At 41.2% G+C, this 19,089-nt stretch overlaps 1 protein-coding gene and 1 pseudogene across 6 annotated transcripts in view; one reads left to right on the top strand and one right to left on the bottom strand.

The window, feature by feature from the left end:
* Positions 1 to 18,068, bottom strand: part of SLC35D2 (solute carrier family 35 member D2) — a 72,493-nt gene extending 54,425 nt beyond the window's left edge. For 2 of the 5 annotated variants that reach the window (XM_053577116.1, XM_053577115.1), the window contains exons 1-3: positions 17,806 to 18,068; positions 4,132 to 4,165; positions 1,063 to 1,149 (exon numbers count right to left, since the gene is read on the bottom strand). In XM_053577116.1, coding sequence (XP_053433091.1) covers positions 1,063 to 1,149; positions 4,132 to 4,165; positions 17,806 to 17,957 — 273 coding nt within the window. In that variant the 5' untranslated portion in view covers positions 17,958 to 18,068. The other 3 variants (XM_053577114.1, XM_053577122.1, XM_053577131.1) reach the window with 3 other exon arrangements.
* LOC128575428 (elongation factor 1-alpha 1-like) lies at positions 8,567 to 10,364 on the top strand (annotated as a pseudogene). The gene has a single exon (XR_008376993.1). The product of XR_008376993.1 is annotated as an elongation factor 1-alpha 1-like (transcript).
* Positions 18,069 to 19,089: the final 1,021 nt, after the last annotated feature.

The following is a 19,089-nucleotide window of genomic DNA, read 5'->3' as shown; positions in this document are numbered from 1 at the left end:
ACATTAAAGAAACAGCAATGAACAAGCCATGTGCGGTCCTCACCCTCAAGGAACTGACAGTCTGATTTAAATCCAAATGCCGTCATAATTCATTTAACACCACCTGTTGTATGGTACTGGTACTAAGAGTTAAGTATCTGCCCAGTTATCTCATACTCAGCAACTGTTCAATAAAAGTTGGCTGCATTCTACACTCCCAGGAAAGCCTGGTGGATTTTACATTTCTCGTTCCATGATGGAAAAAAACTGTCTTTCCGTGTATATGTATATATACATATATTGCATTCTTCATTTCACCTATGGCTTTTTTTTTTTTTTTTTAAGATAGAGTCTCACTCTGTCACCCTGGGTAGAGTACTGTGACACCATAGCTCACAGCAACCTCAAACTCCCAGGTTGAGTGATCCTCTTGCCTCAGCCTCCCAAGCAGCTGGGACTACAGGCACCCACTACAACTCCTGGCTAGTTTTTCTATTTTTAGTAAAGATGGGCCATCACTCTTGGTCAGGCTGATCGAACTCACGCAATCCACCTGCTTCAGTCTCCCAGAGTGCTAGGATTATAGGCATGCGTCACCATGCTGAGCCTTACCTACAGCTTTTATTAATCCAAACTAAAAATGAAACTGAAAACAGGGGCAAGCAAGGTAGGGTTCAAGGGCCAAATCTAGCCTAGCTCCTGTTTATGTAAACAAAGTTTTATTGGAACACAGCTATACCATTTCATTCACATATCATCTAGGGCTGTTCTCCTAGTACAGTGGCAGAGCTGAATAGCTGCAACAGAGATGGTCTGGTCCTTCACCAAAAATGTCGGCCAATCCCTAATTCAGAGCGCTGTCATTTCACTTCTGAAATAACATTTACTTAATGTCAATTGCTTAAGCATGTACTTTCGCTAAATGGACAAATGCATGACATACAATCTTTATTAAGAAGTTTTTACCCAGTTCAAGTAAGAAGTAAAGTGAGTTTAGACATGGATCTATACTCTAAAATCAATAGGTAATTCTATGGTACTTTTTACATCGTCTATCACAGCTATATATACTTTCACACATACCTTTACAGGGATTTTCTTGTCAAAATCAGGGAAGTGAATTATTTTATTTCGCTTACACACATACAGTATCATTATGGTAGCTGCCATCTAAAGAAAAAGGAAGAGAGAAACATCAGAAAACTATCTGGACAGATTGCTTCAGGTTCAGGGACATCAGAAGAAAACAGATTCATCAAAAAGAAATACTGCAAAACAAAAAATCCATTTTCTAGTTTCCAGGGGGAAAAAATACTCTATCTTAGAATATTAAAATTATTTTTCTTGCCACTGCATGGATTCCATCAGAACTACAGGCAAAGAATATAATATCAAGCAGACTCATACATATACACATTATCTCAGGGGCTCTAGGAGCAGTGAGAGAGGGAGAAAGGGAATGGGGAATGGGGTCCCGGCAATGACCAGAGTGAGGCAGCAGTGAGGCCACACTGATCCCAGACCTTACTTCTCCTGTCCTATGCATATGGTCATCTCATAAAGCTGGGAGAACAATTTTAAAGGAAGAAAGTCCACACAAAAACACATTTATTCTGTCACCCAGGCTGAAGTACAGTGACAGCATCACAGTTCACTGCAACCTCAAACTCTGGGCCTCAAGCCATCTGCCTGCCTCAGCTTCCTGGGTAGCTGGGACTACAAACATGCTCCACCACCACACCCAGATTCTTTAACTTTTTTTTTGAGACAGAGTCTCACTCTGTTTCCTCAGGCTAGAGTGCAATGGCGTCAGCCTAGCTCACAGTAACCTCAGAATCCTCGGTTCAAGCCTCAGCCTCCAAGGAGCTGGGACTATAGGTGCCCACAACAATGCTTGTCTAATTTTTCTATTTTTTAGTAAAGACAGGGTTTTGCTCTTCCTCAGCCTGGTCTTGAACTCCTGAGCTCAAAGGATCCTCCTGCCTCAGCCTCCCAGAGTGCTAGGATTACAGGCATGAGCTACCGAGCCCAGCCAATTTTTTGATATTTTTGTAGAGATGGAGTCTCAAACTCCTGGCCTCAAGAGATCTTCCCATCTTTCCTTCCCAAAGCACTAGGGTTATAGTACCACACTTGGCCAAAATAAATTATTTATAAATAATAATAATACCATCTTCTTATGCAGGTTTTAGAACTTACTCAGTTTTCTCCATTCAGGATGCAAAAATTTAAGAGCTCCTTCAACATGATTAAAATCCTAAACCCAAATGGGTTTGTGAACTTAATCCTTATGATAAGATTTTTATAATTTATCATAAGTCCATCCTGAATTACAACTGTACTTTGTATTTGTGCCTCACCTCACTTTCCAACTCTTAAAGAAATATACTAGCACATTTAAAATAAATGTAATTCAGACTTTTAAAACCAACTCTGATTGGCCTCTTCCCTCAACAAATTGCAAATCAGAAAGGCTTCCCTTAATTGAGTATAAACCAGTGGGTCAAAGAACAGGGAATTTATTTGACTTGGAGGTTATGAAGATTCATTTATCATATAACTGATCTTTTCCTAAAGTGCTTTTTCTACATATTTTTACACTGAAACTTATTTTTCTTTTTACTATAAGGAAACATATTAGTTTGGTGTTATAATTTTTTTCTCCCCAAAACGGTGTTCCAAAGAGTTACTTATTAGCAAAACATTTAAGCAGAATAATGTTTACTCATATAAATGACAGGCTTTTCCAGGTTCACAATTAAAAATTTCGTTAACAGATACAATTTTTATAACTTTAAGCTTTCCCCCCTATAAATTAAATCAAAAAACATAAATAAAATAAAAAGCCAGGCCAGACACAGTGGCTCATGCCTGTAATCCTAGCACTCTGGGAGACATAGCAGGCAGGTGTCTCCATGGCAGGTGGATAGTCTGAGCTTGGGAGTTCAGAGACCAGCCTGAGCAAGAACAAGATACCATCTCTACTAAAAATAGGAAAACTAGCTGGGTATTATGGCGGGAGCCTGTAGACCCAGCTACTTGGGAAGCTTATGTAGAGGACTAAAAATCAACTTACTACAAAGCCACCAATCTCATAACTCATCTGAGGAATTGCTAAGGACATCCTGGCAAGCCTGGAAATCTCTTGTGACTTGGAAGGCAAGCCACCAAGTGACTCAGTAATCCCGGAGGAGCCAAGTTCAGTCTCTTGCAGCTTGTACTCTCAATCCGTTTCCCATGTGATCATTTATGCGGTGGCGACAGGCTTAGACAAGAAGATCATTTCAGCCCAAGAGTTTGAGGTTGTTATGAGCTATGGTCCCACAATACTCTCTACCCAGGGTACTAGAGTGAGACTCTGTCTCAAAAAAAATAAATAAATAAAAATAAAAAGAAAGAAAAAGAAAAGTCTTTGATGCCTGTTACTGCTTGTCTATCTGTAAATTACCAGCATACCACCAAAAGAATAAACATGCCACAACTTAGTATGAATGGGAATTTAAGAAACAAACAAATAAGCTGAGTTTAAAAGCCTATCCAAAAATCATCCTTGAACTTGAGAGCAAAAGATCACAAGCTATAAGAACCAAACTGGAACATGCTTTGTTTGGCCCACAGTTTTCTAACAATTTGAATCAGTTGCCAACATTTATTATTTGGAGATTTGATGTAAAAATTCAAATTCATATCTTTCTCTTGAAAAATCTCCCCAACTCTGATAATCAGGGCGTGAAGGGTCCCACCTCATCTCCCAAACCTTTTTCTACAGGCATGGTGGTTAAGCTAAGTATCAAGGGCACACTTCAAGTGAGACAAGTATTCTCCCTCGTCTGCCAGTGCCCCCAATCCACTCATTTGTTACCCATCAGGCCTTGGAGACTTTGAGTCTTGTGACCTCTGGCTTTAGAATAATTAATTCAATTAAGAAACTTAAGTAGTCATTTTCCCCATGAATATAATTGTTCCTAAACTATAGAATGAAATAAAATGTGTATCAGTAGGTCATGTTGTCTTGTCAAGAGTACCAAGATCCACTGGTCCTCAGCCAGCTGGATAAGTTTGTAAACCAGAGTCTTACACAAAAGCACTTAAGATTTTTCATCCTGTACACTGATGACTAATTAAAAGAGTTAATTTAATTTTTTCACTTACCTGTCCAATTCCAAGGACAATTGGTGAAGGGAAACTATAAAGAATAATAGAATAACAGATCACTTTTGCAACATACAAAAATGTGAAGACAGCATATAACACATAATGATAGGAGTTATTAAAAATTCTTAAATAATAAAACTTATCAAATTTGTTCACTTTCCATTTGTTTATTTCTTTTTCATTTTTTCAACAGATCATTGCTGAACTTGGTAATTTTCTATTGTGCCTGGAGGCAGACTATCATGTTAATAGACCTGATTGTGTATGCAGAAAAAAATAAAATCTGATGATAAGTTATTAGAATAAATAACTTTAGAAAGGTCACCAAAGGCTCAGCATGCATAGCTCAGTGGTTGGGACGCTGGCCACATACCCTGAGGCTGGCAGGCTTGAAACCGGCCTGGGCCTACTAAAAACAACAATGACAACTACCACAAAGAAATAGCCGGGCATTGTGGTGGACACCTGTAGTCCCAGCTAGTTGGGAGGCTGAGGCAAGAGAATCACTTAAGCCCAAGAGTTTGAGGTTGCTGTGAGCTATGATGCCACATGACTCTACCAAGGGTGACATACTGAGACTCTATCTCAAAAAAAAACAAAAAGAAAGGTCACCAAATACAAGAAAGACAAATGTTTTTTAAATCAGTTATGTGTCTATACACCAGCAAGAAACAAAGAAAATGAAAATGTTAAAGACATAATGTACTACGGCACCAAAAAGTACAATAAATAACACTACATGGATATTTTATGATGCTAAGGGATTAGTTTCACTTTTTTAGCTATGAGATAGTATTGAGGTTTTTCTTTTTTAACAAGGGTTGTTAACTATCAGGAATCCATATTAAAATACATATGATAATATATATTTTAATTTCCTTCAAAATAATCTAGAAGAGAGGGTGGGAGTGAGTGGGAAAGAAATATGAATACAAAAAGAATGTCCAGATTGGGTGATGGCTACATGGTGAGTCATTATGCTTTTTCTAAAATAATATAGCCAGGAAAAATATAATCAAAGATTTACAAAACAGACTTCTATATAGAAAATTATAAATTGATAGTAAAAACATGAAAGCCTGCTTAAATAAAAGGTCATGGCTTAGAAACATAATAGTGTAGTTAACTCCATAAACCCTAAAAGAGATCTATAAAATCAATGTAGTGTCAATACAAACACCAGCAGATAATTTGTGGAAACCAGCAAACTGATCCTAAAATTGAATGGAAAGGCAAAGAGCAAAAACCACCCAAGAAAACCTTGAACAAAGTTGGAAGAATGACTCCAGTGGATGTCAGGATTCATTTTAAAGTTACAATAAATGAGACCATGTGATATTTGCACAATGGTAGTGTGATAGGAGATTAGGACAGACATACACACATTAGTCCCCTAGTTACAAACACCTGACTTAACATATAATTTGTACTTACAGATGGAGGCTATTACTCCTGGAGTTACAAATGTCTGAATGACACATAACTCACACTTAAAAATGGAGGTGATTACAGGTAATAGGTAAATGTACCTGTTCCAACTTATACACAAACTCCACTTAAAAACAAACCTAAATAACCTATCTTGTCCGTAACCTGGGGACTACCTGTATACGGACACTTGATTTATGGCAAAGATGACACCACAGAGCAGTAGGGAAAGACTGTCTTTCAACAGACGGCACTTGGAGATTTGGATATGGAATTCTGACTCCTGCCTCACCTTGTTTAAACAAGACAGCAGATCAGTTCTACCTGCTCATCCTTTGTTCAACCCTTTGCGGCTCCCATTCTCTAGGCTACTAAAAAAGCTGAATATTATTAAAAAACTCACCTAACAATTGCAATCAGTGTATCCTGGCTTATTGTACCCTCAATGAATCCCCAACAATAAAAAAAAAATACTCAGCCCTTAACCTGTATGTCAGAAACACACCTGTCTCAGATATGGTGTAGAGAAAAGAATAAAGAACAAACTCACCCCATCAGAGAAAATAGAATGAAAGACTAGACAGTACCATCATGAGACTAAAACTAACTCTAGTGGACACTGGGTTAAGCCACCTATACAAATATATCCGTCCACACCAAAGGGCTCATTCTTCAGCGGGGTCCTCAGCTAAAGAACACTGCCTGACAGTAGCACAGCCGCTTCCCTACAGAAACCTGCATTCCAATTGCTGGTCTTACAGTGGGATGAAGGCCAGCTAGGGTCCCCTCTCTAATTCAGGAGAACTGCAGAGCCATGCCAGCTCCAGTCCCTGGGATTGGGCTTTTGTTGGGACTGGATTACAGCCCAACTTTTCCCTCTGCCTAAGCCTGCTTCCCCCAAGAGTACTGTAGACGAGCACTCTCCAATATGCTTCCCACCATCTCAGAGAATAAAATCTGCACCCCCATTGAACAAAGTAATAAGACAGCAATATAAACAAACAGGAAAACAGTAACAACAAAAAAGATAAGACAAAGAGCCTGGCATAGAAGAAAACATAATGCATGGAACAGAAAGAACTCTGTAAGGCTACAGTACACCTTAGTAAGAATAACGCATCAATACAAGCGTTCAACACTGAGTTGATAAAATAGTCAACAGAGATGAGCATACACAGATAAGGAGACCATTTGAGGACCAAACAAACATGACTGCCACATGAATAAATTACCTTTAGAAACACCAAGGAGTCAAAGGCCACTGTTGAAAATTGAATTATCAATACCTGAGGTAATCACAGTACATAGAGAGTAAAAGGACAAACTCTAAAAGATAAATAGATATGGAAGACTAACACCACCCTATAGGACTAATCACTGTGCCTAGAATATAAAAAGAACATAGCCTATAACTTTATATCGAACTTTATTCTACAAATAAAGTTGAATAACTTTAATGGGTTTTTAAACAACTCAATAAAGAAAAAAGACCAATACAACCCTTTTGAAAGGAGTTATGGAGAAACCTCAAAGAACTCAACCTAGACTTTCCATTTGATCCTGCAATCCCATTACTGGGCATATCCAGAAGGAAAAAGAAAACTTTTATTATAAAGACACTTGTACAAGACTGTTTATCGCAGCTCAATTTACAATAGCTAAAATGTGGAAATAGCCTAAATGCCCCTCAACCCAGGAATGGTTTGTCAAGCTGCGGTATATGTATACCATGGAATACTATTCAGCCATTAAAAAATGGAGATTTTGCAGCATTTGTATTAACATGGATGGAGATGGAATACATTATTCTTAGTGAAGCTTCACAGGAATGGAGAAGCATGAATCCTATGTATTCAACTTTGATATGAGGACAATTAATGACAATTAATGACACTGGGGGTGGGGGAAGGGGAGAGCAGACAGAGAAGCAGGGAGGGGGTGAGGAAAAGGAAAAAAAAAAAGAAAAGAAAATAGTGACTAATTCTCACAAAAATTGGATTTAATGTTGACCAAAGTAAATTATTTAAACAATAGTTTTTAATTCAACTTAATATGTTGTTTAGGATATTGCACCCTCATTTATAAGTGAAATATGTTTATGATTTCCCTTTACATAATATATTTTTTCCAATTTTAATATCAGGTATATTCAGATGAAGTAGAATGATTTTGAAGTATTTCCTCTTTTTCTATTGTCTGTAAGACTTGGCATGATCTGTTTTTTGAAATTATCTTCTATTTTTATTTATAAAAATAAATATTTCCTATTTTTTCAGACTTTAGGAGAAAAAAGTTAACTGATGACTCCATACTGAACCTCAGAGTCAAAGCATCCTATGATAGACATACTTTTCTGAAAATATGAATGTTACTTTGTTTGCATCATCATCATTATTATTATTATTGCTCAATATTTTGTAGCAGCAATCATCTGATTTCTTTTCTGAATATATTTATCTTTGTTCATTCTTTGCGAGGTTTTTGTTTCTCGTCCTTATCTTAAACATTGTTATTGTTATTAAATTTTAGGCCTCTTTAATTTTGTTAAAGCAAAAAGTGGAAACCAAATAAACACATGTACATGTAAAAAAAATAAAAAAATAAAGAAAGAAGATAGGCCAGCATAGTGGCTCATACCTATAATCCTAGCACTTTGGGAGGCCAACTGGATTGCTTGAGACCAGGAGTTCAAAATCGACCTGGGCAATATAGGAAAACCTCGCCCCTATAGTGATTCAAAAGAGACAAAAGAGAAATTTGTTTCCCTGATATGAGAAAAAAAAAATATAAACTGAATCTTCAGATCTAAAAGCACAAGACATTATAGAACAAGCTATTAAAGAATACTCAGCAGAATTAATACAGCAGCTATGAATTCTCCATAAAAAATTCTGATAATGAAATACCATCAAAGGGGAGTCAAATTAAAATAACAAACTTGGCAATGGAGATATTGTGGTAAAAGAACCACTATATCCATTTAAATATAGGACAGATTCAAACAAGGATGGGATTATAATTTTATTTTGTTTTAATTTTAATTTTATTATGCTACATAATAAAAGAAGATGTGGCTTTTTCACAACGGGTTTGCCACCAGAACACAGGTGTTGTGAAAACCGCCCATAAGATCCAAAATGGGGAAGGAAAAGACTCATATCAACATCGTTGTCATTGGACACGTAGATTCGGGCAAGTCCACCACTACCGGCCATCTGATCTACAAATGTGGTGGCATTGACAAGAGAACCATTGAAAAATTTAAGAAGGAGGCTGCTGAGATGGGAAAGGGCTCCTTCAAGTACGCGTGGGTCTTGGATAAACTGAAGGCTGAACGTAAGCGAGGTATCACCATTAATATCTCCCTGTGGAAATTTGAGACCAGCACATACTAGTTACTATCATTGATGCCCCAGGACACAGAGACTTTATCAAAAACATGATCACAGGCTCATCTCAGGCTGACTGTGCTGTCCTGATAGTTGCTGCTGGTGTTGGTGAATTTGAAGCTGGTATCTCAAAGAATGGACAGACCCATGAGCATGCCCTTCTGGCTTACACACTGGGTGTGAAACAACTAATTGTTGGCGTTAACAAGATGGATTCCACTGAGCCGCCCTACAGCCAGAAGAGATATGAGGAACTCGTTAAAGAAGTCAGCACTTACATTAAGAAAATTGGCTACAACCCTGACACAGTAGCATTCGTGCCAATTTCTGGTTGGAATGGTGACAACATGTTGGAGCCAAGTGCAAACATGCCTTGGTTCAAGGGATGGAAAGTCACCCGGAAGGATGGCAATACCAGTGGAACCACACTGCTTAAAGCTCTGGATTGCATTCTGCCACCAACTCGTCCAACTGACAAGCCCTTGCGTCTGCCTCTGCAGGATGTCTACGAAATTGGTGGTATTGGTATTGTCCCTGTGGGCCGAGTGGAGACTGGTGTTCTCAAACCTGGCATGGTGGTCACCTTTGCTCCAGTTAATGTTACAACTGAAGTAAAGTCTGTTGAAATGCACCATGAAGCTTTGAGAGAAGCTCTTCCAGGAGACAACGTGGGCTTCAACGTCAAGAACGTGTCTGTCAAAGATGTTCATCGTGGCAATGTTGCTGGTGATAGCAAAAATGACCCACCAATGGAAGCAGCTGGCTTCACTGCTCAGGTGATTATCCTGAACCATCCAGGCCAAATTAGTGCTGGCTACACTCCTGTACCGGATTGTCACACAGCTCACATTGCCTGCAAGTTTGCTGAGCTGAAGGAAAAGATTGACCGCCACTCTGGTAAAAAGCTGGAAGATGGCCCTAAATTCCTGAAATCCGGTGACGCCACCATCGTCAATATGGTTCCTGGCAAACCCATGTGTGTTGAGAGCTTCTCAGATTATCCTCCTCTGGGTCATTTCGCTGTTCATGACATGAGATAGACAGTTGCTGTTGGTGTCATCAAAGCAGTGGACAAGAAGGCTGCTGGAGCTGGCAAGGTACCAAGTCTGCCCAGAAAGCTCAGAAGGCTAAATGAATATTATCTCTAATACCTGCCACCCCAGTCTTAATCAGTGGTGGAAGAATGGTCTCGGAACTGTTTGTTTCAATTGGCCATTTAAGTTTAATAGTAAGAGACTGGTTAAAGATAACAATGCATCGTAAAACCTTCAGAAGGAAAGGAAAATGTTTTGTTTCTTTTTGTGTGGCAGTTTTAAGTTATTAGTTTTTAAAATCAGTACTTTTTAATGGAAACAACATGACCAAAAATCTGTCACAGAATTTTGAGACCCATTAAAACAAAGTTTAATGAGAAAAAAAAAAAAAAGAAAGAAGATGTGGAGGGCAGGGAGGATGGAAGGAGTTGCACTTGCTTCATCTTTCATAGCAGGGAGGTCATACAAACTATCAAAATTGAAACATGGGTTTAAATAAACACTTGACTTAAACTTCTTAATGTTTCTTATGACCCCTTAGTCTGAGAGGGATCTTTTAAGCAACACAAACCATTGTCAAAGCACATACAGTAAGAACAAGATGGAGTCAGGCAAGGTAGGGCGGACAGACCCAGCTGGTCTGGGCAGTTTAGGTCCTGGCTGACTTCCACCTCCTGTCTCCCATTCTTACTGTTTTGAAATTTAGCTCTCACCCCTAAGATTAGATGCCTATCTTGAGTAGTTTAGGTGGATTGATTTAGGAGATTAACTTTTGAATTGGAATGTTGTACTAGGTCGAGGTATGATGATTATTATTTGGAATAGAGGTTTGTATGGTCTTTGCTTTGAACTTTTATATATATAACTGTAATTTTGGAAATGAAAGAACAGAACAGTCTTGGAGAGGATACTCTCACTGTTCTCCAGAATTGCAGCTTTCTGACAAAGTTTGGTGGACCTATCCCCATCTCTGCACATTGGCTGACAGTGACTGGCCGTCAAACCCTCTTCGTCCAGTAACAATTGTAGTAAAGAAATATATATGTATATTTGAAAGTCAACAGTACTTTGAGTTGAACTTCAATTTCTCTTTTCTCCAGTCACCTCAGTTAAAACTGAATTTTCATACACACTTGCTATTGCAGTCCCCATCTTAACCCTTCAAATGCAGCCAGCATGACTAGCAGTGGAATGGCCCCTGATAAGATGTAATGTGCAGTTTACGGGGTCAGCTATGAAATTGTCTTGCCAAAAAGGTTTAAATTGAATGAAATGAAGGCTTTCGGTGTAACTTTCAGTTAGAAGACAGAGGAAAATATGTTAATTGAGATTTCAAAAAATAAAGCAGATAATCCACAATGTGGGACAGGTACGAAACCAAGGGCTCAAGTTTTTCAAAAAATCAGTATCATGGAGGGTTGTTAGGAGGGGGACTTTCCTAGATTAAAACAAACTAAAAAGACAAAATGTGCATTGCAGAAGCCTTGATTGGGTGTTGATTCAAATGTTAAAAACAACCATAAGAACGTCTTTGGGACAATTGGGATCGTGAGGAAAAAAAAAATAACTTTCTATGAATGTGAGCCTCCTCAAATTATCAGGCTCAGAGAGGCACTAGAATGAAATCACAGTCAAGTCACTCCCCCTTGATCTAAACCTTTGAAGCCACTTGCTCATCAGGCTCTAGTCTAATGCCGAAGTAGCCATAAAATGCCATACACCCTATAGTTCAACAGTGTATAGTCAATCTCTAGCCAATGCTATTTCTGTAAACCAGTGAGAATTCCTGACAAATTCTTGTAATTACTCCCTCTTCTGATTAGTCCTTTCTTTAAAAACTCTGAGTCTCTCTTTTGTTCTCCTGAGCACTCCCTAGTGTAACTTGGAAGTGTGTCCTGGGCTGTAGTCCTCAACCTTTGTGTTTGAATAGACTCACTTTGAATTAGACCCTTACTTTTTTGATTATTTTAGGTTGGTACTCTGAAAGATGCAGAGAAATGGAATACATGTGTGATCAAGAGAGCAGTTTTGTTTGCTTGAGAGACATGAGTGGGTTTTTAAGGTGATAGAAAGAGAGACACTGATATAAAAGAAAGATAAGGGAAGGAGCCAGAGGAGCAGAAAAATGTCCAGAACTAGGCATGGTGAGAGGAAAGGGGCCCTCCTTTCCAGCAGAAAGGAGGTGGATAGGCCTTCATTTGATGGTTTCTATTTTCTCAATAAAGGATCAGAGGAGAAGGGAGAAGGGGGACAAGGGAGGCCTTCCAGATGAAGGAGAAAGTGTGAAAGATTCATTTCTGAGACGTAGAAAGCAACCAATGGGTATTAAGGAAGAGTCCCACAAGTGTCCTGATCATCACTGAATTAAAGTCACACCAGCCAGCCCAGATGTGGTTTTTCCACCCAGGACGCTTAGGGCTGCTCAAGGGCTGAAGCAAGCAGAAGACAAGGGCAGGCCCAGGACAGAAAGGGAAGAAAGGCTATTGTGTCCCTCCCGGAGGGGCTCTCTGGCAGGAAGTAAGTGAGGAAGAGCCCAGGATAGGTCAGGGAATGGGTATCCAGTAGTGGAGGTCTCAGAGATGTGCACTAAAATAAAATCTTAAGCCCCGCAGCCAACGGGATAGACCCCCTCTAAGCCAAGGGGACCCCAGTAAAACCTTAAGAGCTGAGTTGCTAGTCATGGGGACAAGAGAGGTTAGACACCCCTCGTCATGTCTCCTCCCTTTGGTTAGAGTTACTCCTTACAACAGTAAGATAACTAATTCATTAATAGGCCTAAGGCCATGCAAGACAAAACTTAAACAACACATGTAGGCCATCAATTTACTTAATAGATCACTTGAGTCTGGTTATGTCTAGGCAACAGCCTGTGGCTTGTCTCTGATTAACAGACTTCTTTAAATTAACTTGAAACATTCCAAGCTTTTAGACAGAGCTTTATTTCTTTAACCAATTACCAACCAAATAATCTTTAAGTTCACCTATAAACTTTATGTTTGCCCCCCATCAAGATGTCCTGTCTTTAGGGGCCAAACCAATGTATGTCTTCTACGTATTCACTTACGATCTTACAAGTAATTCTTGTTTCCATGGCTGTATAAAACCAAATTGCCTGCTACTGGCGGGCACATTTTTTCAGAACCTCTTGAGAACATGTGCTCTGGGCTGTGGTCACACTCAGAATAAACATCTTTAAATTATGTCACAGAAGTTTGGGGGTGGTCTCTGTTAACAGAGAGGTGTGCTTACTGGTGAAGATGGGGTCCCAGGAGTAGCTGTGGGAGGTGGAGCACAGAAGAGTTTGTTGGAGACAAGACCAGACCATGATGGTTCAGTGTGCGGATCCTAAAGCCACGAGAAAGCTGGCCCAAGACAAGGAAGAGGGGAAGACTGACTTCACTAAATCAGTCACCAAGAGCCATTACAGAGGGGACAGAAAGCTAGTCTCAATGGAGCATGAGCAGTGGGGAGCTAAGCGGGCCCAACCCTGCCTCCTGGCTGAGGCCAGGGGGTGAGATGAAGATCCGGCCGCATCGGGGAGGGGAATGAAAGGAGTAGCCTCTTCTGGAATGAGCCAGGTTTTCATTAAACTAAGAAAATTCGGAGTTGGTTTTATTTCAGAATATAGACTTTCAGTTCCCACCAGAGAAGATTTAGGAATCAGTAGCGTTTATTAACAACCCCACCCTGTGATTCAGTCTTCTAGGCATATTTGGAAACAACTAGGTTAAAAGAGCTCAAAGTCCAGCGATACCTAATGAGATACATGTACACAGCAAATCCTAAGCAAATATTTGTTGAATTGAATACAGCTAAGGTTGACATGTTTATTAAACATCATTAGTAACTTCTTTCATGTCATGTAGTGTAATACTAAAGTGGAACAAAAAGGCTCGGCATGGTGGCTGACATCTGTCATTCCAGCACTCTGGGAGGCTGAAATGTGGATTATCTGAGTTCATGACCAGCCTGAGTCAAGAGTGAGGCCCAGTCTCTACTAAAAAATAGAAAGAAAAAAAACAAACTATCCAGGCATTGTGGTGGGTGCCTATAGTCCCAGGTATTCAGGAGGCTGAGGCAAGAGGACTGCTTGAGCACAAGAGTTTGAAGTTGCTGTGAGTTGTGATGCCACAGCTTTCTATCGAGAGTGACAGAATAAGACTCTGTCCCCCAAAACTAAAAATAAATAAATACAATGGGAAGAAAAAAAAAAACCCAACTCCTGCCCACCTGCCCACCTCATGAAACTGATCCTGAAGGTCCAAAGGTACAACCACGGGCCACAAACTCCTGGATGACCTTGCCCTCCCCTCTCACTTCAATGGGTCTCACAGTTCACATCCTGTAAGGGCCTCTCTCTCTTTTCAACCAGGTAAATCTGGCATTACAATGAACTAAAACTAACAAGTAACTAAGGCCACCCATTGGTTTTATAAAACAACCAGAAACAATCTGCCCAAAATGGAAAAGAGAAAAACATCCCCTGAGTTACATTCCCGTGACCCTGTGAATTAGGTAATTACCAAAAGGTCCTTTCTTTATCCTACAACACAACATTCTATCTTCAAACAGCTAATGCTTAGATCAGATTTCTATGGTTTATTGTTGTAACTACATCACCCCAACCCCTCTCCCCTTAAAAAATTGGGCCTAAAGTATTTTGAGAGGAGAGAATGAACAATGTTATTTGAACAGGATTCTCCAATTGTGTGTTACACTAGAATGCAGAAATGTGAGGTATTTATAAGTTTATAAGGGTTTTTGCTTTCCCGAGGCAAAAATCTCCATTTTCTCCTTCGATTATAGAACTTGAAATTTTAAAGATGGAAAGGTTAGAGCATACAATGTCTCATATATTTCTTTCTGGTTGGACGCTGCCCTTCCCCTTCAAAGCATCACTTGCTTCCAACAAGAGAACATGTGTATTCAGGGGCACAGATTGCTGTGGCCAGTCAGCACCTCACTCATTCAAGGGCACAAAGTGGAGACTCATCTTCAGCCTTCATTTGACCTAACTACTGGCCACTCCCTTTCTCTTTTCTTTCCTTTCCTTACTTTCTTTCCTTTTCTTCCCTTCCTTCCCTTCCTTCCTGCTAGCTTGCTGTTTAAGTGTTAAATGATTCAGGCTTAGGTAAAGAATATACTTGCTCAGGTGGTGCCTGTGGCTCAGTGAGTAGAGCACCGGCCCCATATACTGAGGGTGGTGGGTTTGAACCCGGCCCCGGCCAAATTGCAACAAAAAATAGCCATGCATTGTGGCTGGCACCTGTAGTCCCAGCTACTCGGGAGGCTGAGGCAAGAGAATCGCCTATGCCCAAGAGCTGGAGGTTGCTGTGAGCTGTGATGCCACAGAACTCTACCGAGGGTGACAAAGTGAGACTCTGTCTCTAAAAAATAAAAATAAAAAAACATAATAAAATAAATATATACTTGCTCATTTCTTTGAGACAAACTTTGTGTTTCCTATAAACACCAACTGGCGTGCTGCAACCCAGACTTGTAGAGACCTTATAAAGAGTATCTACAGCTATAGGATCAAAAAAAGAAAGTACCCCCAATCCATCCTTTCCTTTCACATGCACTGTCACACCCCACCCAGTCCAAGCCTAAACCTGGAGTACTACACCCGTTTCCTAGCCCTCTCCCCACTGCTAGTACCATCAGTTCTCCATCCACCTACTGCCAAAGAAGTCTTTTTAATCACTGAAATTATGTCAGGTCACTCCCATGCGAAACTTCCAAGAGGCTTCTAGTTCCATTTAGCCTAAAACTAAAACTATTTTTATTTTTATTCTGAGACAGTCTCACTCCATTGCCATGGTGTCAGTCTAGCTCACAGCAACCTCAAACTCCTGAGTTCAAGTGATCTTCCTGTCTTAGCCTCCTGACTAGCTTGTACTTCAGTACTGGCCCTGAGCTCAACTAATTTTTCTATTTTTAGTATAGATAGGGCTCTCACTCTTACTCAGGCTTGAGCTCCTAAGCTCATGAGATCCTCTTGCCTCTGTCTCCCACCGCACCCAGCCTTAAAACTATTCATAAAATCCCTGCTTCCACCTTGGTCCTCCAATATCTGCTCTCAACACAACAGCCAGAGTGATTTAGATCATGTCACTCCCCTGCTTGACACCTCCCATGGCTCCCATCTCATTCAAGAGCAGAGGCCAGAGCCCTCTGGGCCCTACACTGTCCAGTAATTGTTGCTCTCAGTTGCCACTCAGTACCATTTCCATCCAAACTCTTCACACCTGGACTATCTATCCCAGGCTCAAGTCTCAGCTCCAACATCACCTCCTCAGTGAGGTTACACTCAGCACACCACCTAAAACTGCAAAGCAAACTCTCTCCCACTCCTATGCTCCTCAATACCCTTTCCTGCCTTATTTGTTGCTCTAGAACACTGGTCACATCTGACATAATATAAATGTTACTAGTTTATTTATTGATCCACTAGGATGTAAGCTCCATGGGGATAGGGATTTTGATTTTTTCTGTTCACTTCTCTCTCCCAAGTTGCCCAGACAATGCCTGGCACTCCCTAGGTGCTTAGTAAATATTATGGAATGAAAGAAGGATCTGATTCCTGCCTTCCCTGCCTACCTCCCTTCTGGCATTTACTCACTCAGTTCCAGTGACAGTGCCCTTCTCTATGTCCCTCCAGCAGGCCACTCACGCCCACTTCCACATTGCTGCTTTTGCTGCTCTCTTCTCCTGGAATGCTCTGGTGACAACTACTCCACCCCGGCATTCTGCTGTCATACCTGAAACTGCCTTGTTTATTCATGAAACTATGTGTTTAATTTTGTCCCCACCACTGAAACTCAAAAAGCAGAGCAGGGACTCTTCACAGCTGCTTCCCTGGTGCCTGCAATGGGCTTGGCACACAGAGGCACTCAGTAAATGTCTGTTGAAGATGCACCAGTTGAGTTCATGTGGGTCTCAGTTTTCTTCAAATATAAAATAACGAAGCTGAAGATACTCTCCTACCTCTCTTTGGGTTCTAAGATTTTGATGTTATATTTTTGCAGCACAGTATAATTTACAAAGGAGAGATCTCACTTATGATAGCTCATGCAAAGCCCTGAAAGGTAATTAACTGGGTTGCAATTAATTATCCATTTACGTCTGAAAAAAATTGCTGACTATTGGACTGGCCCAAGAGACCGTGAGGTATTAACTGGCGCAGGCTGGGTCTGAACCCACAATTCTTTCAATGCTGCTACAATACTAGCAGAAGGAAACAGGATTTTCAATAAGTTCAAGGAACTACAAATTGGCTGGTTTACTTTAACACCAATCCCCAAAAGTACAGCCTATGAACTTCTAATTGTTTTCCCTGGACGTGCTAGCAATTTGAGAATCAAAGGTTAATTGATACAAAATAGACTTACTGGCTCAGGACTAATTGTTGAACATCTAAATTTGTATAAGGAATTGTTCACTTCATCACACACATTTGGATCACCTTTTTCAGCTCATTGGTGTATTTGGAAGCATTTGGCTGAGCCCTAGAAGCACAGCTGAGCAGGGTATCCCCGGCAGCAAGGAGCGCGGTGTGCCTGGGTTCAGTGAGAGTGGACTGACTTTGTGAGGTTGTGGTTTCCGTGTGTGGAAAGTTGCGAAAGTCCCGGAAGGCCCTTGTGAAAGCTGAGTCCAGGAGCGAAGATGAGAGTCCTGGTTCCGCGTCCACCCGCAGGCTGGCCCGGATGCGGCCAAAGGCGCACGGAGGACAAGGGCAGCCCGCGCTCCCCGCGTCCGGGGCGCCTTCCCCCAGCCTGGCCGGCATCCCCAGACCCCGCTGCACCCCGGGCCCGCCTCACCCGTAGGTGGTCAGCAGCGCCTTGTTGACCAGAACGATGAGGAAGGAGCAGGTTCCGTAGAAGAGAGCCGACAGCAGCTTGGTCACTCGGGAGGGCAGCCGCACCGCGCCGGGCTCCTCGCCCGCGCCCTCGGCCTGGTCGCCCACCGTCATGACCCGCGGCCGCACGGACACCCGCCGCCCGCCCGCCTCGGCCGCACACTGGCCGGGCCCGCGGGCCCCAGCCCGGCCCCGTCCCGCCCTCCCGGCCGGCCGGGAGAAGGGCGCGGCAGGAACAGGAAGGGCCGGGGCGCAAACTTCGGATCCCGGCCCGCCCCCTGCCAGCGCCCCGAAGCCGGCGCCCGACGATCCTGCGCGCCGCGGCTGGACCCTGGACCTTGTCACCTCCCTCTGCCTGTCTAAAGCAGGTCCAGAAACTTGAAAAGCCCCACCTTCTCCCATTCGGGCCGCTCTCTTGAGCAGAAACATTTCAGGATGTCTTAGAGTTTGTTTCGCTTTTTTCCTACAGTAGTTTTTGTTTAACGTAGTTTACCTTCAATGAAACGCACACTTTTTTACAAGTCCACAGTTTGAGATGTTCGACAAATGCATTCAGCTCAGTAACCACTCGGAACATTTCCATCATCCCTATAAGCTCCCATTATGCCCCTATAATCTCCCCCATCTCATTATTACCGTAGGTAGCTTCGTCTTTTCTGGAACTTCTTACAAGTTATTATGTACTCTTATGGCTTTTTATTTTTTTTTTGCTCCGTTTATTATTTTTACGACTCGTTCATGTTTCTTTTAATTGTTGAATGGTATTGCAAGTTTATCCATTTGCAAGTTGATGGGCCTGTTGGTTTTTTCCAGGGCTATTACGAAAAATGCTTCCGTGAAGAATTCATGCTCACGTGTTTGTGTGGACGCTTTTCTCATTTCTTGTCCATGAATACCTAGGGATGGAGTGGCGAGGGGTTAGGTAAGTCAAGTCTCCAGGCTGTTTTTTTTTTTTTGCCTCTGGGTGCTTCATGGTAGGTTCTCTCCCAACTTGGTAAATTAAAGGAAAAGCCTTCCAGAATTGCCTAGTGCCCCATACTTTCATTCTAAATAATTAACTTCAAAAATCTTAAGTTTTAGCTTTTTGGAAAATTGAAAATTTGAAGTTAAATAAAAGTTGGAGCCCAGACAATTGCCTTTCTACTGTTAGGTACTGAATAACCAAGAAACTGAAACTGAAAACTGGAAAAATTTTCAGCCCTGGTAAGAACTAAAGCATAGCTCCTGAAAAAGTTACCACTGAAAG

This window comes from Nycticebus coucang, chromosome 2 (assembly GCF_027406575.1).
Source record: "Nycticebus coucang isolate mNycCou1 chromosome 2, mNycCou1.pri, whole genome shotgun sequence".
Lineage (NCBI taxonomy): Eukaryota > Metazoa > Chordata > Mammalia > Primates > Lorisidae > Nycticebus > Nycticebus coucang.
The sequence above is the reverse complement of the archived record's forward strand: the minus strand, read 5'-3'. Positions and strand labels throughout refer to the sequence as shown.